Source organism: Coptis chinensis, chromosome 5 (assembly GCF_015680905.1).
Source record: "Coptis chinensis isolate HL-2020 chromosome 5, ASM1568090v1, whole genome shotgun sequence".
In the NCBI taxonomy this organism is placed as follows: Eukaryota; Viridiplantae; Streptophyta; class Magnoliopsida; order Ranunculales; family Ranunculaceae; genus Coptis; species Coptis chinensis.
The window spans coordinates 11,781,824-11,803,985 of NC_141460.1; the positions used below are offsets into that span (position 1 = coordinate 11,781,824).

At 38.0% G+C, this 22,162-nt stretch overlaps 1 protein-coding gene and 1 pseudogene across 2 annotated transcripts; one reads left to right on the top strand and one right to left on the bottom strand.

The window, feature by feature from the left end:
- Positions 1 to 11,513: 11,513 nt before the first annotated feature.
- Positions 11,514 to 13,697, top strand: LOC147496692 (small ribosomal subunit protein uS19). Its single transcript, XM_086559623.1, has 3 exons — positions 11,514 to 11,921; positions 12,458 to 12,592; positions 13,397 to 13,697. The coding sequence occupies exons 1-3, from the start codon at positions 11,715 to 11,717 to the stop codon at positions 13,508 to 13,510; spliced, it is 456 nt and encodes a 151-aa protein (XP_086415749.1). The 5' UTR covers positions 11,514 to 11,714; the 3' UTR covers positions 13,511 to 13,697.
- A 913-nt stretch (positions 13,698 to 14,610) lies between these two features.
- LOC147496693 (uncharacterized protein At1g76660-like) lies at positions 14,611 to 20,527 on the bottom strand (annotated as a pseudogene). The gene is made up of 4 exons (XR_015194859.1): positions 18,921 to 20,527; positions 18,579 to 18,835; positions 15,535 to 16,690; positions 14,611 to 15,121 (listed from the first exon to the last, which is right to left on the bottom strand). The product of XR_015194859.1 is annotated as an uncharacterized protein At1g76660-like (transcript).
- Positions 20,528 to 22,162: the final 1,635 nt, after the last annotated feature.

The window sequence follows — 22,162 nt, forward strand, 5'->3', positions numbered from 1 at the left end:
CTCTCCGGGTGCGGATCTCGAAGTTGTGATGAATAGTCGCCTGTCGAGTCCGGAGGTCTGTACAGATAGTGTTTAGTGAACGCATGCCCCTATGAAGCATAGCCATGCGTTACGCATCGAACAAACACCTCTGGAAGGCATCCGTATCAAAGCAAGTCACGCTCCCTCATCCTCCTCCGAATCATCCTCATCCTCCTCCTCTACCTCATCCTGTTCCCTATCCGCGGGCAATATCCAGCGTTGTTAGACACACTCCCTATAGATCGCGGGGGTTACGGTGCAGGGTAATGTAAATCCTATCAGACGCCGGAGCTGCTTTCATCTTCAGCATGATCTTGGTAATTAACACAGGAAGAGGTGCCAAAGACTTTCCGACCCCCCTAATCATGCTCAGCAAAAACTCCAAGATACAGAAATCGTACTTCGGCTCCTGGAGTACCCATAAGATGTGGAGGCAGGGCAGACCGATGTCACTGACCTTGTCCTTCCCTAGGACATTCCGACCAATCCACCGAATCCAGAGCCACCGTTGGTCCCGGTGGATGCTGGCGAACACAATGGGAGTTTGTATTGTAGCTCCCATTGATGGCGATCCACGCCCATCGGAGGCTCTACCCGTCAAAACTGGGGCTCTCGTAGAGTGGCATCGGATGGATTCTAGGCGGAATGCCTAGAATCTCAACCAACAATCGATGAGTCAACTCCTCCCTCTTCTTCCTTACCATCACAAAAATCCTACTCCCCTCCAACTCCCCTGGTGTTGTAGAACCGTCGGACCAAGTCTTCATGGTGGTAGAAGGGTCGAAAGTACCACAAACTACCCCAGTCTCTACTAGCCATTTCGTCACCGTGAAAACGGTAGCGAAGTGGTCGGCGATGAAAACTTGCTCGGTATAATTCGGCGTTGTTGAGCCATCTAGTGTTTGGAATGGAGTGGGGGTTTAAATATGATGTGGTGGTGGTGGTTTAACTTGACCGACTGAAAGAACAGTGGTGGTGGTGGAGTGGTGGCGCGGCAGCACCAAAATTTGTAAATTTCGGTGGTTTTTAGTGATTTAAATCGGTGGGGGTTGTGGTGGTTTGGTTTTAGAGAAGATTTGGGGTTAGGATTTGATTTTGGGCGTGGGTTTATTGTATTTTCTTTTTAATTTTTATTTTGTTTTAGGTTTTGGAGCTTTGTTAATGGCGGAATGGAAGATGAAGACGATGAACTGATGGTGAGAAGGTAAAGCGCTGAGCCTTGGGGCGTGAGTTAGTTAAGTGTGGTTGGGGCCCAAAAATCAAAATTTTTTTGATTTTTTCGATTTTTCGCGAATTTCAATTCAAAATTGCCGCTTCGTTACCGGTCCAATTTTTGCGAATGAGATATGGAAATGATCAAGAGAGAATTTCCTATCCAATGATCCATAAAACACTCTATTCCGACTTCGGATGACATACGAGATAGTGGAAAACGCCTCGAAGTGCGTGCATGACGTAAGTTATGCGAACGAATGAACTCTAAATTAATAGATTATGTCAATCCGAATCGTAATACAATAAAACGGCCTAAGCAACTGTAATGGGACATAAACATTTTAGTATCGGAAACATAACACCCTTTGACCCCAAACAAATTTTTTACAACGAAGCTTAGAAAATTTGTTTTTAGCAGTGGGTCTTTTAAAGTCAGATTCCCGAGACTTCCTAGATTACTATGTGTATTTTTATTTTATTTTATTTTATTTTTATTTTATTTATTTTATTTATTTTTATTTTATTTTATTTTTAGAAGGAAAAACAATAAGCAATAAAGACATAATTCACACCATAGAGAAACATGACTCAAAAATCCGAGAAAAACATGCAAGAGTGGAAAACGTGAACTATGTGAACCGTGGACTTAGGATCCGGTACTTACAGCCACACACTCCATAGGGAGGGCCCGGTTACCTTAATGGTGCACTCACCAATATATTAAAGTGAAAGGAAGTGCACCAAACACGAATTTGAGTCGCTTATAGTCGATACTGAGACCTTATCTAAAACATATGTATGAACATGCAGTTGATCATATATCAACAACCGAAATAGTTGTGGATCATTCCATAAATAAATATCACAGAAAACATATCCAAACACAATCAAGCACCAAGATTTCCCTACGACGCGACCTAGTGGAATGAAACCAAGTCGGATAACCCTATTGTGTAACCTATCATGCATCTTCTTTTTAATTTTTGAATGAGTGGGTGTTGTAGTAAATAAGTGTGGAAAAGTGAATGGTTGTGGAGAATATGGTGGATATGGATAAGTTGTAGAAAGACAGCTGCACAATAATGAGGATGTGGTTTTAGCACCGAACTCATTCATTGTGTGTGTAGGGACCTGTCTCAATTCTGAAAATGAAGGTGTCAAATAGTTTGTCCTTCCTCAAGTATCTCGCTTTGCTAGGAGGATTTAAAAAAATTATGAAGCACAGGAGAAACAAAAGGATCGAAAGGCAAACTCGAGATTCCTTTGAAATGGTGGAAGGAGGGGAATCGAGGTGGATGTTGTGCAAGGTAGATCTTGATAGGGTGAATCGTCACCTACTCGAAGAAACTCATCGAATTCCTCATCTAGATTGGTCATATCCACATTACTATGGTAGTCCTCTACATCTTTGAAAAGTCATCTATCCCGGCCCTCATCAATAATATGTGTATCGACTAGTGTAGGGATGAAAATGTTGAGTCCGACTTTCCAAAGGAAAAGAATTTTAGGGTATATGACTATCGAGGAACGTGTTGTTGAAATAATCTCGGCGAAGCTCTCGATCATCTTGACCTCTCCATCCATAGACGAATCGGGTAATCGTGTCCTTGTTTTAAAACATTGACTTCAACAAACAAGATGACCAAAAGACATGGACATTGAACCATCACGCAATTAATGAGCGCATTGGCGGTTGCGGGAAAGGGCGCCCTAAAATGATCGGATCTGACCCAGTCGTTAGCGACTTCGTATCGAAGACTACAAAATCAGCCGGATAGTAGAAATCCCGAACTTTTACCAAAGACATTTTATTTACACCCTTAGGATACTTAATAGACCGATCGGCTAATTTCAACGCATTTTAGTGGGTTGCATCTTGTCTAGACCTATTTGTCTATACAAATAAAATGGGAGTAAGTTAACACTAGCCCCCGTGTCTAATAATAACGGTCGTCGTATAGGAATCTCCTAAGGTGCATTATGCGATGGGGCGACCGGGGGTCCTTGTACTTAACAATTCCATTATGTCGCGATAAGGTTGGGAATTGTTACTGTTAAAAAACGTCTTTTGGTATATTTGTCTTGCGCCTAGTAGTACACAATTCCTTAAGAAACTTAGCATGATGTGGTAGCTTTTAATAGCTTCGAGGAAGGGAAGGTTTATAGTTAGATTCTTGAAAACGTCCCTAATCTCCTCGTAATTTGTATCCCTAGTTAACATGGCTAATTTTTGTGGAAATGGTGGTTTACGTCTATATTTAGCAATGGTATCACCGGATGTTTAACCGTGGCTTTCTGTTTCTTAGGTTGTGTTATGGCGGTACCTCTACGGTGGTAGGCTCTTGGTTTCTATTTGGTATCTAGTAAAATAGTAGGTGTAGGGGCTCTTGGTGGGGTAACTATAGGCATAGTTACCTTGTTATCAACCACTCTGCCCGAGCGGAGAGTGGTGATGGCATTTATCTCACCTACATTTTCATATTCATTACTAGTATTATCGGTTACCTCAAAGGTCGTGTTTTGTTGTTTTAGGATTAGGTATTGCGTGCGACCTGGCAACACACCTTTGGTTTGGGCTTTATCTTGAGCCAACCGTTGGGTTAAATTATTAACGGATTGTAGAAGCCGTTGGTTAGATTGAGCCATGGTTTGGAAAAGTTTTTGGCTCACTTGTATGAAGGTGTCAAAGGCGATCCGGTTGTGTGGGGTGTAGTAGTCACGGGTGGTGTGGACTGAACTATTTCCGTGAATTATTTATGGGTGGATTTTGATAATTATTATTGACCTAACGATACCTCTATTAGCATTATAATTATTATAATTACCTTGACCTTGTGCTTGACCTTGTCGAGGTTGCACTTTGGTTGTTATAATTATTAAAATTACCCCGACCACAATCCTTGTCGTAGTGGAGCTTGGTTAAAGCCGTCGTTAGCCTAACATATTAATTATTGTACCCTGAGGTGTGACTTGTTGGTTATTTCTCCAACCGGAGTTGGGATTTTGTCTCCAAGGGCGTTAGGTTCACTATTAATGGAACAAGCCCGCTTCATAGGCTATAGGGCGATGGGAGTCGGGATGCTTTCGGGGACTCCAAATGAAATTACATGGGTTTGAATTTACATTCATGACGGGGATAAGCTTTTGTTGTCTGAAAATGGCCTCGACCTTTTTAGTGAGTGATTCGATTAGAGTTTTAAGCTCGAATCGTGTTTAATTTCAAACATACCGGCAGCCTTTAACTGTATTAGTAGAACTAGCGGAGCGGGGATATCATCACTACCCCCAATTATTATTTAAACTTTAGTTTGGTCCTCTAAAATTTATAAGCCTCCGAGGCTCCTTTACTTAAGAAACTACCCCATTCATTATGTCAAGGACTTCTTTATGGTGATGTTGAAGTCCTTTGAAAAGGCACCGCGAACTAACGTGTCTTTTGCTAGGTTATGGTGTGGACACTCTATAAGCAAATCGGTGAAACGATTCCAAGCCTCTGAAAATGATTCATGAGGATTTTGTCGAAAAGAAATGAATCTTGGAAAGCATCTCATCCGTCTTTAGGGGTGGGTAAAAATGTTCCATAAACAAATTTGAACAAGTTTAGCCCACGAGTCCACGAAATTAGGCGCTTGGGCAGTTAACCAAGATGCCGCCTTTATCGGCTAAGGTGAAAGGGAATACCCTTAATTTAATTTGTTCCATTACCAACCGTAGGATGGTGGAATGTTGTTAAGACTTGTTCAATCCCACGATAATGTCCGATAAGGTTTTTCATAGTCTAAACCATGAAAAACGGGTAACAAATTAAAAATATTTGGAGGGATTCTGAAAATCCCCGGGTCTGCTAGAACGATGCAAGATTTGGGGCTATCGCCAAGGCTTTGTAGAAGTCCGAGAGGAGTCTCTCTTTCTTCCCCATTATATCGGGTGGTGTGTGTGAAATAGTAGCTAGAGGTGTAGTGTGCGGTATACTAGATAGACTTGTTTGTTGCTGTTGTTGTTTATTTACGTTAGGTGTTTTTGTTCGACCAGACCTTAATCTCATGCAAGACTAAGTTGAGCTTAACTACACATGCAACACTCCAAACAATTCTTATATACTAGTATAAACCTCTAACAGGAGATGCGAGGTGTGGAAGAAAGGAATACCTGATTTCGTCCTTGCTTCGCTTATGAATAGCGTCTTGTTTACGCTTGTTCAGTGTATATAGCAGGTTAGAACACTGAAAAATATGAAAGAGCAAAGTTCGAATCAAAATTGTCGAAATCCGAAAAATTTAAAAGCGAGGCCAAGGCGCATAGAAGCCATCCTTCGGCGAGTAATTTTCAAATTACAGTGTTATAGGGCGGGTCGCGCTCCACATGGGGGCAGGTCGCGCTCAGTGTCCAGTAAGTTAGGGCGGTCATACAAAGGAGGGCCTTGGCTCGCCGATGGTAATTTTGCCCGGAATTTTTCAACTCTGAAATGGACAACCACAGTATGAATCAAACAAGGGTGGGTGGGTGAAATGGGACTTTAAAAACAGTACTAACACTACGAAAACAATACGAAAGTGAAACTAAGATGGCAGCGGCGCCATTTGATAACCGTAAAATGAATAGTCTACCTACGAAATGAACGATGAATTCAAAACGTAAGTAAACTAAAATTGGACTTAATAGTCTCAATTATCAAAGCTTCTACTCTCGATGCAAATTGCACTAAGTGGAGTAGGAAGTTCGTTCCACTCTTAGTCCTTCCGCATGCTGTGTTTTCTAAGTATGAGTATCTTCTTAAAGTCTATGAGAGCTTTACGAAGGGGAATTAGACTACGATGCAACTACCCACGAAATGCAACTAGTCGACTATCAGACAACTAAGGGAATGCTACGTTGATTCGATGATAAGGAGTTAGAGGGGGATTGATTCCACCTTAACTCAACTTAATCCACTAGCGGCGAATTAAAATCGTAATCCGAATTGAATCGCTACGCGAGAACAATCGGTTCTTCCTAATCCCTAATTACACATGGCATTTCTACCAATTAATAATTAGCATGTGAGCGATTAAACCCATTCTCATGGTGAACTAAACGTTTCTAGAGTGGAAAGGAAATTACGACAATCTCCGAATTGGAATCAAGCTTTCATCAAGGTTTCTCAACCCCTCTAATGGAGGTTTAGCCTTGAATCATTCATAATCATTTCCATTTAAATTAAATCTAAACATAATATAAAGCATTGAAATTTACTTAATTAAACAATAATGAAATCTAAATTAATGACTAAAATGAAATAAGAACAAGAATTGAAATTAGATCTAGAAATGGAAATGACAAAAATCGAAATTGATAAAAAATACTACTTTATTGATCTAATCAAATGAAGAACAAGATTCAAAGGTTTAATCTAATACAATGAATTGAAACTAATTAAACTAAGTTCTAAAACTAATTAATGGAGGCTAACTAATCTAGGTCTAACTATCTACCTAACCTAACTGCCATTAACAATGAGTCAAGCTTTTGTTTTTATACATCCAGATCCAAAAATCGTGCATGGGCTTGGAGCCATGTTTTGGGCCAGAGAATCAGGCCCAAAACCCAATTCTTTCACTCCAAAAAGGCCTCTTCAGCTAGATTCGGCTTCAACAGACTTTTCGTCCACTTCTGCTCCTCTGATTGGGTTAAGGCTTGGACCATTGCAAAGCTCTTTCCGAGCCGGTCGTTTTGACATAAGGTAGGCCCAATTCGAGGTCCGAGTCCAAAGATATGGCATTCGAAGTTCTTACGACTTTTGCTCCTTTATCTCGCTAAAGTGACACATTTCTCGCACATAATGGACTTTGAAGCCCGAAATGCATAAAACACGTAATCGATATTAACTCTTACTTATTATTCACATAATTGGTCTAACAGTATGATTATTAAGGGGTTAAAACTACAGTTTTGGGCTCTTATCACATACTATCAGGAGGACGTTCAAGTTTTCGTAGGGCAATAGGAACTTGGAGATCAGAAGGAGGGACAATAGGATCCACAGACATAGTGGGAGGAGGTGGAGGCATTGGAGCAGTGGGACAGACGGCCTCGAGTTTGCGAATAGTTTCATGCAAAGGGCGCGTGCGCTCTAGAATGGCTCCTGCAAGGGGCGCACACCCTCCTTCCTCAAGCATTCGAACATCAGGTGCTGGTGCACATACCTCAGGAACAATATTGTCCACAACAACACCCTCAGTGGCACCAACAACCTGTGGAAGGTCAACAACACCCTCATTTAATATTGGAGGGGTTAAGAGTATACTGGGAGACAGAAGACAGTCCTCAAAGGGCTCAGTGGACACCTTACCGTCTAAAGAGTAAAATGAGACATCTTCAAAAACATCATATCAGCACAAACAAAGGATTTACGCAGATGATGACTATAACACTTGTACCCTTTTTGCCTACGTGAATACCCAAGGAAGACACACTTAATAGCACGAGGGTCCAATTTATCACGACTAGGTTGGAGATTATAAACAAAGCAAACACAACCAAAAATACGAAGGGGGAGATGAAATGATGGTTGACCAGGAAAAAGAACAGAGTGTGGTGTTTTTCCACCTAACACTGAAGAGGGCATCCAATTGATTAAGTATGTGGCAGTAAGGACTGCCTCTGCCTAATAAAGCTTTGGAAGATTTGTTTAAAACATTAAGATTCGAGCAACTTCAAGAATAGTTCAATTCTTTCTCTCAGCAACCCCATTATGTTGTGGTGTATCCACACAGGAGGCTTGATGTGTAATGCCATGGTCATCTAAAAAACACTTGAATAAGGCAGAGTCATAATCTTTGGCATTATCAGTTCAAAAAATATATAAGCTTGCAGAATACTGATTAGTAATCTCAGCATAGAATTTTTGAAAGGTAGAGAATACTTAAGAACGATTTTCCATAATATAGACCCAATAAACCCGAGAGAAATCATCTATAAATGTAATAAAGTATTTGGCTCCAAAAAGGCCAGTAGTTCTACAAGGACCCTAGACATCTGAATGAACTAACTGAAAAGGAGCACTTGAACACTTATTCAATCTATTTTTGTAAGTAGCACGACGATATTTGGCTAACTCACAAACCTCATAACTTAAAGACTGAATACTGGAAGAAATACTAGGAACTAAACAATGTAAACTATTCAGAGGAAGATAACCAAGGCGCCTATGCCACTGAATAGGAGATACTGAAACTGTGAGGGCCTGTTTCTGGTGAGAGTGCCCATACCCATCTTGAAAGTAATAGATGCCGCCGTGCTTATACACTTCCACCAACTAGTGTTTGTTTGTAGATCCTGAAATACAACGTAAGGGATTGGGTGAGACGATGAACAAACAATAGATTAAATGGAGAATTTTGAATAAGTAAAACAAAGACAAGTGATACATGACAAGTTAACTGAACAGTACCCCGACCAAGAATACTAGCTTTAGCCCTATTTGCTAACATGACATTTGATGGTTTATAGGTATACTCAAGATTAGAAAACAACTGGGGATTACCTATCAGATGATCAGAACCTCCTGAGTCAATGACCCAAGAGTTGTTACCACTTGTATGAAGACATGATTTACCTAAGTTGCTAAGGTTGTAGTGGGTATGTTTGATAAACTCAATGAACTGACTGGAATAGCTTGTATCCTTTTCATCAAGGCCGCAAGATCTTCTTGAACTTTCTGAAAATCAGTGTCTTTATGATCAAATATTGTGGCATTGTTGGCTTTGTGCATAGGTGGGCGTCCTGTTATATCCCAACAAAAATCAGAACTATGATTAGTGCACCCACAGTTCACAAGGAGCAAAACCACCCATACCACGACCATGACCACTCCCTTGGCTACGACCACCTCCACGTCCACAACTGGCTCTACCCCTTCTATCTCCATTACCACGACCAAAGGTGGAGTTATTATAATTATTATTGCTTGGAGGGATCAATAAAGTTGTATTGTCATTGTGCCATGGAGGGGGTGCAGTAATATGAGAAAGACGAGAATAAGCTTTTGACAGAGTAGGGAGCTTTTTAATTCAGCTTGAACTTGGGTCTTCAAATTAGCAAACTCGGGACGTAGACCAAATAGAAATTTTGAGACTCAAAATTCCTCCCTTTGTTTCTTCAACTTATTGATGTCTGTAGTCAATGGGTGATAAATATTCAGTTCTTCCCACTTACTACGAAGAGAATTATAATACTCAGAAATATACATATCTCCTTGAGTTAGATCAAAGATGTTCTCATACAACTGAAATATACGTGAAGTAGATTGAGAATATGATTCTTGCAAATATTTCCAAATCTCCTTAGAGGTTTTAAAAAAACGCACAGTATTACAAACATCCTTCTCCATAGTGTTCCATAGGAAATTCTTAACCAAGGCGTCATATTTCGTCCATGTTGTCTTTACTTTATCATCTATGACTGGGGAATCTGTTAAATGACTTTCCTTACCTTTTCCAATAAGATAAACTGTAACTACTTCTGCCCATTGAAGGTAATTGGCAATACCCTCCAATTTGACATAAGTCATACCAACAGAGAAAACAGATGTATTACCAAATTTATCGGTTTTTGGAACAATGTCAGTCATTGTTAAGCAAAAAAGTATTCATTGTATAGATAAAGAGAGCGTGCTAGCTATACTGCGATATAGGTTTTGAAGAGAGAGGAGGGCGTGCACGCCTTTACGAAGGCAATCTTGAGTGCGTGCGCCCTTATACCAATACTGAACAACGACTATGAGATACAGAGAGGAGAGCATGCACGCCTTTATGAAGGCAATCTTGAGCGAGCGCCCATATAGCAATACTAACTTCAGAGACTGTAAGATACAGAGAGGTTGTGCCTCTCTTATCAATACTAAGACAGAGAGATTGTGGAAGACGGAGACTGCAGAAGCGAAACAATACTAAAAGACAATACTGAGACTAATACTAAAACTGGAACCTTGAAACATCAGATCTCTCTTCTAGCATACTCCAAACAGAGTCAGCTCTGATACCATGTTAGTTTATACTAGGAGAGTCATATGATGATTAATTAGTTAGGGTTAGAAGAGAAGGTGAAGAAGAAGAGAGATGGATGCACAAGGGAAATTAAGGGTTCTGAGTATATTTACTCTACCCATCGGTTCATATATTTATACTCAAATTAACTTGGGTGATAAGTTTACCTTATCCACCAAAACAACAACTACTAAATAAGTGTGACTCTATATACGTCAACATGTTATATTACAAGGATCATCTTCTTTGAATGTTTAAGATGTTTGAATGAGTTTACTTTCTCTTTAATTGTTGTTTGGATAACCAATACGAAATTACATTATAATCTTAAACTGATATATACCTTAACCAATAATTCAATAATTTTTCACAATACACTGTCAAAGTTTAAACTTAACCTATCATTGGATTGGAGGTCACCGATAGTATTTGTGACCATAGGCGCTCTACTAGTTGTCCTAATATTACTCAAGCTTTGCTTATAACTCGGTGTATAAGCAAGTTATAGGAATGCCCCTTAACTAGGAAAACTCTACTCATTAGCAGAGATTAAACCATTCTTTGGCAAAATTCAATTGAACGTTTAATTTCTTACTAAAAAAATAATTGAATTCTTACGTTTCCATAGCACCACCATTGAATGGAAGACAACTGCTTTTCATAGTTGTTAAGTGAATAGACTAATTTGTTTAGTTCAAGATATATAGCCTCGTTGAAATTGGTGAAGTATTGCCAGATTCTTGAACCATTTCAATGACCATCCCATATTTTGTGCTCCTAAATTGGTGATTATGTGCTCGTAAATTTGGCTATAACATGCATCGAAATTTGTGACCCAATCCAAGAACCGTACTGAAAATTCATCGGTGACGGTAGGATTTCTACTGACTCTAAGAAGTTCACCTGATTCTGACCACCTCCTTGTTATCCATTGCTGCTTCTTGCTAACATGAACCTCGAAGAACACAATGATCTGGTCTTGGATGAGTTGATCAAGGTTCGATACTATGACGTTGATGTCTTTAATGAAAGTTTCCTCGTGACCAGAGTCTCTTTCAATTTGTGATGTTATGTCCATTGTTTGTAAACAAGTATTTATAAGCAAGCAAATTTTATAGAAGCTCAACTACTAATAAGTATTTATAAGCAAGCAAATTTTTAATTTTCATATATTTTCACTTGAATCCGGAATCCGAGTGGGTCACATACTCACAGCTTGCTTGATAATCAAGTTTATAGAAGTATGGGCCATTTACAAAGGTCCGGCCCATTTAGTTTCGAAAACCCTAGAAAGAAAATGTAATACGGGGGACAAAAAGGTAATTATGTAAAATGTAGTACTTAGTTAAAACCCTAAAACAAAACGAAACAAAAAAAAAAAAACACTCTCTGCAGCTCCGAAACCTAGTTTAGAAAAGCAGTTGGGTCTGATTTTTCCAAGGAAGAAAGGAAATTATGGCGGAACCAGAGGTTGAGGTAGGAGGAGCAGCACCAAAGAGGAGAACGTTTAGGAAGTTTGCATTCCGAGGAGTGGATCTGGACCAGCTTTTGGATATGGGTACTGATGAGTTGGTTAAGCTTTTCACTGCACGTGCACGTCGTAGGTTTCAACGTGGTTTGAAAAGGAAACCCATGGCTCTTATCAAGAAGCTTCGCAAGGCTGTAAGTATTCTTCTTATTATTTTATTTTCAAATGATTATTGGTTCTGAAATTTCAATGATTTGAGGAACTTGGTATGTAGATGTTGGTCTAGTTTATTTTGTCTCTAAATGACTGTCATTTAGGAATATAATAATAGGTATATATGCAATTGGGTTAATATTGTTTGATAGTCAGACTGATGGGTTTTATTCAAATTGCCCAAATGAATATATTAAAGAATGGTATTGTCATATGTTTTGTAATATGTAGGTTGTATTTGGAGTTTATTGGTTTAGTATTGTTTTGTTTCAAAATGGTTATTTAGGAACTGGGACAACTTTTAAAAGATTATATTGGTTAAATCTAAATAACTGAATAACCCTATTTGAGAAATTGAACAATGAAATCTATGTGTGTTGTTATTTGATGGTTTGTATTGGATAAATTGATCATTTAATTTATTTATCATGTTTGGTTGTCATATTATCTATGTTTTTGGTTATGTTGGAAGTACTTTTCTAATGTAGTGTTCATGTGTTTTTTTTACTGTGAGCAGAAGCGTGATGCTCCTGCTGGTGAGAAGCCAGAACCTGTTAGGACTCATCTGCGTAACATGATCATTGTTCCAGAGATGATTGGAAGCATTATTGGAGTTTACAATGGAAAGACCTTCAACCAGGTTGAAATCAAGGTATTTTCACTACCATTTAGAAATGTTTCCAATGCAGTTGACCATTATCATTTGTTACTGTCTGTTTTTATGTTGATTGAATTCGTGATGAGACCAGTTATGGCCATTGCTAATTGTTGTTTTGAGCTCACTTGTGATAATTAGCATATGGAAATCGAATGATTTAATGTTGTTGTGATTCATAATTATGGTGCTGTTTTTTATATTATGCAACCCACTGAATTATTGGAGTAGAGCAAGATTATTTTTGAACCTAGCTAGTGGCTGCATTACTCTAGTCTTGTTTCCTCAACTTGCGGTTAGCCAATACGTTTGGGTAGTACATAGATGAAATCTAGAAGACTGTCGCAAAATATTATGCTCTGTAGGATTTGGCTTTGTACAATTTAAGGAGTGGATGATGAAGTGTGTTACTAATATTAAACCACTATGTCTAGTCTTCATTTCATAAATTTGAACAAATTGTAAGCTGAATGTCAAGTCCTCATTTGGGTAAAATTGAACATATTCAGTATATTCATATCGTTTTTGTACAATGAATAGTACTGTTGCTGTGACTTTTATATGAAGCTTTATACGAATCCAAAAAGATTATGTGTTTCTGCCAAAAAGGTTGATGTTTAGGCAGGTCTTGGCAAATCTAGATCTATTTTAAGGTGCCATGCATTGAAGAAGGTACACCAGTTATTAGGCTACATTGTCCTTGAGTTCTCGACTCAAACAAGCAAAGTTCGTTATAAATGATCTTTTAATTTCGAAATATTGATTATAAGATGTGCTTATGTATGTTATTTGGTTTTACAGCCTGAGATGATTGGCCATTACTTGGCAGAGTTTTCGATTTCGTACAAGCCTGTGAAACACGGAAGACCTGGTATTGGTGCCACTCACTCATCTAGGTTCATTCCGCTCAAGTGAAGAATGTTCTGGTCGTTCTTTTTAAGTGCTACTGCCCAATGTCTTAAGCAGGATTTGCTTTTGTTTGAGGAATAGTTGTTTGCCTGTCTAGAACTTGTTTTGTTTAAGTCTGATTACAAATGGACGTCTTGAATTAGACTTTATTGTCTTAGTACTTTATTTTAATAGTATGAACTCTCTTTATTTCTCCCAGCATGTCTCTTTTGGTGCCTGGTCATTTCTCTTATACTTGTTTTTTACCTGCAAACACTATCTGCTGTATTGATTACAATGTATTTATCGTTTGTTGTGCTACATGAGAAGAACAGATTGTCCCCACAGTGAGTGTTGGGAACCTCTAACCGTGGAATGTTGAAAAATTTCATGGTTCTGGTTCCTAAATCATGGTTTTGGTTCCTAAACACTAATTTTTTAAACAAAAAAACCGTGTAATTAGGATGGCATACAGGCATACCCCCACTCAAGCCACCCGGTCAGTGATTCCTTCCCCAGTTTGGAGAGGAATTAGGACGTTTGCCGCTTCAAAGCAGATGCATGTTACTATGATTTGTCGAACAAGAAATTTAGTTAATACGTGTCTGACTCTACTTCTGATTGAGAAATTAACCTTGGCTCATAATGGCGTTTCTAATTTTCTATGACCATGAACAAGAATACAACTGGAGAAATCATGATTCGTGACCGAGAGTAGTTCCACTAGGTTGTTTCACCTACAGAACAAACACGGACTTTAGACAAAGGTATTGAATGAGGTAAGCAATACTAATTTTAATTTTCTCATTCCGACTCAACTCTTAACTTCTGTAGCCAATGTGGGTATATAACGTCCAGATTATGCAGGTAGGGTTTCTAAGATCTCAAGAACCCTTATTCTTAAAAAAATTAGTGACTCGTGATCAGTTTACCAAATTAAGGAGTTACATTTCAAAAATCACTAAAGAAATTTCCAGCAGTGGACTTGCATTAACAAAACATTAGCATAGGTTTATCCAGAGAATCGAGGACATATAAATGCTTGGAACGACCATTTCTTTCTTCCTGATTTCGACACACCACTCACGTGCACGACCTATGCAAGCATATAGCTTTAACAAAACCTATAACCATAAAACCACTGGCAGTGCTTTACATGAATCAATAAAGACAGCAATTTTCTACTAAATACAATTATTAAATCTAATTTCGGCCATGGACACTTAGATAGAGTACAAGCATCATTCATCCAATATTAACATTGCAGCAGGAATCAGATTGTAACAAAAATACCCTTAAAGAAAAGTAGAGAGTAGTATAGTTAGGCCATTCCACCCGTCAGAGAAAACCCCAAAATCGATAGACTGCGAAAACAAATAAGCTTGCAAATTAGTACAAGTTGGCATTCTTTTGACTGGATCCACTAATTGCGCCAACTGAGATCTCCTTTCCTTTCTCTTAAACTTCTGCCCCTTCTATAGTCTATTTCAGCATCAGAGCTTGACAAACCCAACTGATATCTCTTGTTAATTCTGCTGCTTCCCATCTTCGAAAATATATCATCCTCATCAGTCATGACCTCGTTATCAGACTGATTTCGGTCGGTAACATCTGTTGATAGCTTTGGTGAATCGTGACCTGAAACATCAGAAAGAAAGTATTAGTGACATCAGGAAGCGGAAAAAAATGCAGTATAAACATATGACCCTTGATATAGACAAATTTAGATCCGGGAGAAGCTGGTATAGACATATGAACCTTGATATAAGAAAGTTCTGGACATCTTGTGCAATAGTGAATAGTGTCACAAGAAGTTATGTTGATTCAATTTAAGTTCCTAAAGTTGGAAATGTTTCCTACTACTAAAACAAAAACAAGGATAGACTTGCATATCTACACAAAGTCGTACAGGTTTCCTACTCGTATCTTGCTACCAAATACATACGCAAAATACAGCTTCATAATTTACGGTGAGGAAATCAGGAACAAAGTATTCTCAGTTGAAATATAATATATCAAGGTATTAAAAAGCACTTTTCATTAATATTCACCTTTTCAAACACTGCCCAACTCCTGCACTTTGCAACCCACCACATTGGCTGCTCGGTCTGATGCTGAACCCAGGCCTCTATCATCCTGAGGGTTTGTATACGTAGTTTGGGCATTTCCACCTCTATTCCATGTTAGTGGTACTAATTTTTCTTCCGTGTCTACCTTATTATTGGAGGCCAAAGGCGCCATTGTAAACGAAACATCCAGAATATCATCTGACATCTCAATGTAGTGCGGTGTTGTGATAATCTCATCTGCACTGAACCCAAATGACGCTTCTATAAGCTTCAATTTCCTCAACGTCCGGCTTAGAACTTTTAGTGTGCCTGTTCTGATGTCCATTTCCACTACTTGACTGAACATCTGCTTCCCTGGAAACACTTGTCCGAGCCTGATCCAGATGAAATTGTGGAGAAGCAGCAGGGTAGAAGAAAGTTGTATCTCGAGACAGCATAAAATTATTGGATGGGCCAGTATCAAGCCCAAATAACCTTGATGATGAGCTCCGGAAAGAGTCCTGAGCAGAAATTGAGGCAGCCCACTTTGCAGGAAATTCACGCTCAGGAAAAGACGATGATAAGCAATCACCAGAAGTTCCCAAAATAGGAGAAGTGAGACTGCTGGCAGGACTTTCAGGGTAAAGTGGATAAGTTACTTGAAGATCATTGGCTGTGACATAACTTGATCTGCTGGTGCCTTTAAGATCCATAGCAGATGAAAAAGTCAGAGCAAAAGGCATGTCAGGGGATGATGGAAGTAGTTAAATGATTTAATTCTGGCGGCGGGGTGAAAGGAGCAGTTGATGGCTCTGTGGTAAAGGTTGAGAAAACTGGAGGTGAGACGAGCTGTGTTTCATGGGCATAGGGCCCCGTTGCATACACATTGGATGGACCACCAGGAGAATTAGCGGACATTGACAAGAAACAACTGGCGATTGAGCAGTTGAAGGGAGGGCAGAGTTGGTGAAGATGGTGGAGCTAGAAGAGACAAATTTATATTTGTAGCTTGGTTAGGCATCCCAACAGGTTGAGCTCCATTTGCCCGATTACCTGATGCATTTCCTTCTGGAATACGAAATGCGGGTACAACACACTTCCCACCTTTCTGAGATCCAAAGCATGACAGCCCACCCCAACAGCCTCCCCATCTCCTCCGCTGCATAGATATTTATTTCTAATAAGCTCAAATCCATACCAGTAACAAATGGAGAATATATTGATGTCACAGAATTTACAGAGTACGTCATAAAGCTTGGAATTGTTTCCTAAACATCTTCATAAGTTTTTGCATGATACTTTCTAGAAATAACACATTACAATGCTAATAGGATAAACATCACAAACATTATGTTTATGAAATTTACAGTAAAAAGGAAACAAATAAAAGTACAAACTTCTGAAACATGGTTTCCCGTTTTTCAATCACATGCAACATTACATTCGAATAACACATTTGAAATTCCACTATTTGTTTTCTTAGATAAAATCTATCAAGGCATCAGAATCTAAGATATTGCATGAACCAACATTAACCACATTTATGCATGCAAGTATGTGTACAGTATATCTTCTGTTGAATGTGAAACTTTGGCGATTAGTTTTGCTTTAGGAGTGCTTCACACTGCACGTGCACTTGGAAAATAATCTTCTTCCATTTTTTTTTTTTTTTCATAAGTCATTGTGAAAGACCTCAGCAAATTCTTCCCACAGTATCAATGACACAGAGAGTCCAGTTGAGGATGAATGACTGGTTTTATAGAAATTAGGAAGGACAAAAAGTATATACACAAGAAACACACGTGTTGTCTCTCTCTAACGTGCCTATAATGTTGATTTGCTAATGCACTGCATCATACTTTCAAAAATAAAGTGATGAAGTCTAATCTAACTTCGAGATCAACATCAAATGGAGGAATCTAGTCCATAAGCACAACTCCACCTATGAGCAGCTACTTATTCTTTAATAGATCCCCACAAACCGAAAATGTTTGAAAACCATATGAACCAAAAACAGTACTCAAATTGGATTTTGAATAGAGCGAAGCGAAAACAAACTTTGAAATATGACTGCTAGGTAAAAACAAATTTTAGAAGAAAGTTCTACTGTTTTGCAAGTTACACCTATAGGAAAGACAACCAGGAACTAAATACTTTTCCAAGTACATAAGATGTTTCAAATCTCTATTGGACTGGAATACAGTTATTTATTTTTCATTCCCATCCCAGTTCCTGCACACATCTTTAACTAATAGTTTCAACAGGTACAAGAATCAATTTTTATAGAAAAAGACCTACTGAACAACCTTTTTCCCACAATACACATTTGCTAGCAAGATTTGTAACTGCGAGAAATCTTTTGGAGTCAAGAGTTGCAGCAAATACTCATTACGAATGATATAATAAACTGCCAAATTGCCAATCAATATAAAAAAAATGAGTATAAAAAGATAAATCAAGTGTGCGACAATACCAAACAACAAATGGTTCATATTAGGCAAACTAATCACATCACTACATCAGAATACGAAAATTATTGAAACGTCAAGGTAAATCCCCCATTAATGGTCAAACTCTTGAATCTACATAATCGCGTATACCTTTCATCTAATAAATACTATTAAAAGCAAAGCTGAAACCAGTCAAAACAGAAATGTTCCAGCAAAACACATATACTGAAAACGATATCAAATATTGTTTCAATTCCCCGAAAATGGCAGTTGTTTTTGTCTACACCTACTTGTTGACATTCCAAAAGACAAAAAAAACCAACACCAAGAACTAAAAATTCTACATAGATCTGAAAACCTTCACTCCCAAGTTCAAAGTCAACTGAATTTCAGCTCACCCTTTAACTAATTATATCAAACATTATAACCTTCAGTATTAAAATTATAAATACCAACCTCATTACTCTCCATTCTCCAAGATCAACATAAATAAAAGCAACCAATTCATGAAAACCACGTTACAATAAACTAGATCTAAGTAAACACATAACATTTCATAGAATGCAAACATAAAACAATCTTAAAAAGAACAATTACCCGTTCTCTTCGGCGAGGAAATCTAGTATGATCAATAGCAGTAGCTGCTGCACTAATTGAAGCTGCCCCTCCATTTCTAACATTCCCATTATTCCCATTATTACTACCATTCATTCCTCCATTTCCAGCCATACTCATCATCATATACTCCTTACTATCTCTCCCTCTCCCTCTCTCTCACATTTTCATCAAGATCTCTTACAATGACAACAGATCTGTAACTCAATAAAATAACACGTAGTAGATTTAGAGAGCAGCTGAAAAATGAAGAGAGAGAAGGGAGAGCTTAGGATAAGAGATGGGAAAAAAACACAAACACTTTAGTTTACTTACTTTACTTACTTACTTATCAAAGCCACCTTTATATATCCTTTTTTTTTTACACACCCGAGTCCACGATCTTCGCTTATTACTACTATAACTGCATAGCAGTGGGGAGTGAGCAGAGCCCTAGTGCATGCCATGGTTAGGCGAATTTTTTTACAGATGGCTGGAAGAGCGAGAGAAAAAGCAAAGAATCATAAGGAATCGTAATATGAACTAAAACAATCACAACATATGAGAATCATAAAGCCCAAATGGCAAAGAAAACTGCTATCCAAGAGAACCATTCAAGCGGAAGAGATACATAATATACAAGTTGAGCATCCCGAAGGCTCAACTTGAATTACAAACAACTATCAATTACCATCCATCAAGACTATGATGCAAATAACCACAATACTTACACCACTCACTACCAAATTAGACTACTAGTGGAAGAAAAATGCTACTGCCATCACTCACATTTGCATGACCGATACCAATTCACACCACCAAATTGAAGTGCTATTCAACCAACCTATCCCTACATACATATACATAGTGTAAATGCTATTGTAAACATTTCATCAAACAACTTACAACCAAGTTTAATCAAATACCACATACTAACTTCCATTCATTCTCAAGCAAAACGAATACCTCAACAAAAGCCCAATAAGAACTTACTATATTGACCCCAAAATAAAATGCAAATCAATAAGAAAGCAAACAAACCAACACAATTTTCTTCACAAATAACAAACCCAGGTCGTCCCTTGTTGCTCCAAAGAAACAAGTCTTGGTGAATGAGACTGAATCAAACTTCTTTTAGCATTTTTTTTGCAATTCCAATCAAGGGCGCTATTCCCTTTGCAATTACCAGGACCGAAACTTATGCTCTTGATACCATGTTGGGCGTTTCTCAGATAAAACAAACTTGAGTAGTTGAGAGAGATGGGGTGTTGATGAGACGGGAGATGAGACGTAGTCCAGAGAGAGAGTGAGAGAGGAGTTTTTGAGGAGTGCTGTGTGAGTTTGGGTAGAGGAGGCGAAATTGGAGAGAAGAAGGCGGAACCTGTTAGGACTCATCTGCGTAACATGATCATTGTTCCAGAGATTATTGGAGTTTTACAATGGAAACAACTTCAACCAGGTTGAAATCAAGGTATTTTCACTACCATTTAAAAGTGTATGCAGTTGACCACCATCATTTGTTACTGGCTGTTTTTATGTTGATTGAGTTCGCGATGAGACCAGTTATGGGCATTGCTAATTGTTGTTTTAATGTTGTTGCGATTTGTAATTACGGAGCTGTTTTTTATATTATGCAACCCACTGAATTGTTGGAGTAGAGCAAGATTATATATTTTTGAACCTAGCTAGTGGCTGCATTACTCTGGTCTTGTTTCCTCAACTTGCGGGTTAGCCATGGTAGTACATAGATGAAATCTAGAAGACTTTCGCAAAATATTATGCTCTGTAGGATTTGGCTTTGTAGAGTTTAAGGAGTGGAAGATGGTGTGTTTCTAATATTAAACCAGTATGTCAATTCTTCATTACATAAATTTGAACAAATTGTAAGCTGGATGTCAAATCTTCATTTTAGTAAAATTGAAGATATTCAGTATATTCATATCGTTTTTGTACAATGAATAGTACTGTTGCTGTGACTTTTATATGAAGCTTTATACGAATCCAAATAGATTATATGTGTTTCAGCCAAAAAGGTTGATGTTTAGGCAGGTCTTGGCAAATCTAGATCTATTTTACGGTAAATTGCTGGATTGGAGTTGAATAAAATATCATTCCATTCTAGCCGTTGAAAGCGGCATAGATGTTTTAATCCCATTTTAGACGTGGTCTCCACACAAAAAGTAGTTTTGATAAAAACACAGTTACGTTTATACTCTTCGTCCTCTCTCTCCTTATTTTCTCTCACGATCCCTCTTTCTCATCGCTTTCTCTCTCTATCCTAGTTTAACACTTTCCAAAAGCTTGTATTTTCTTCTAACCCACTAAGACATATGTTGTCATACCATTAAAAAAAAACATATGTTGTCATAGAAAAACGTTGGTATCCTCTTCCAAAAACAGACTACATTTCCATTGCTAAGGTGATGGTGGTGATCACTATACAATAATTTGAACTAATAGGAGATTATAGCCTGCAAGGTAGATTTCAAGATATCGGCTTCCCCTTTTCTTAGTTATCTCATTCAAGATGTATTCTACCAATTAAAAAATCGTAACCCACTAATAATTTTGTGAAGTTGATGAGATTGGTTACTAAAAATCATAATCTAGATGAGATTGGTTACTATGAACTTGATTTGTAGATTATTTGTTATTTAATGTTTGTGTTTGGCGTGATGACAAGTACTTATGTGCTTCGGTGAGATATTCCTCCACCTATATACTATTATTCAATATAATGTCTTCGTTCCTTGTTATGTTGTTTCTATGTTCATTTTCAGAATAAATTTCTACAACAATAATGAATATTAAAAAGCTAAGGAAAAGGAGCCCTCAAATAGCTAGAATAAGACGAATTTAACAGCACCACGCAGATAATGTCGTACCAGTGAGATACAATGTCTTACTATGATCATATTTAGTTCAGTTAAACGTGTATTTAACAGCACGACATAATATCGTACATTTGAGATACAATGTCTTACTATGATCATATTTAATTCAGTTAAACGTGTATTTTCAGGTTATCCAAATACGATTTATTCGAGAATGAAAGCCAACTTTTGGTGAAAAAGTCATATAGAGATGAGAACATTTGATGAGTACTGAATTATTGGAAAGAGACCTAAAGTAGTAGTGGCAATATGGATGAAAACCATATTAAGCGTGTATTTTCTAGTTATCCAAATACGAATTTAATAGCACCATACATATCATGTCATACAAGTGAGCTACAATGTCTTACTATGATCATATTTAGTTCAGTTAAACGTGTATTTTTAGGTTATCCAAATACGAATGTTACAACACTACATAATGTCGTACATATGAGATACAATGTCTTCATATATAAATATTGTGGAAGGGTATTAGGGGTATTTTATACTATCATCATGTGGGGGCCACGTCTGGAAGTGGAATAAATCTTCTCTACACATTTAATGGGCTATTCTGTCCTACTCTTTAAGTTAACGTCCGATTCAAGAATTTACCATATTAAGGTGCCATGCATTGAAGAAGGTACACCAATTATTAGGCTACATTGGCCTTGAATTCTCCACTCAAACAAGCAAAGTTTGTTATAAATG

What these genes read in the sequence shown, in the direction of transcription:
- LOC147496692 (XM_086559623.1), top strand. Translation starts at nt 11,715, where the DNA reads ATGGCGGAACCAGAGGTTGAGGTAGGAGGAGCAGCACCAAAGAGGAGA. An exon ending in TCAAGAAGCTTCGCAAGGCT is followed by an intron (nt 11,922 to 12,457) that starts GTAAGTATTCTT and finishes TACTGTGAGCAG; the next exon opens with AAGCGTGATGCTCCTGCTGG. An exon ending in TCAACCAGGTTGAAATCAAG is followed by an intron (nt 12,593 to 13,396) that starts GTATTTTCACTA and finishes TTGGTTTTACAG; the next exon opens with CCTGAGATGATTGGCCATTA.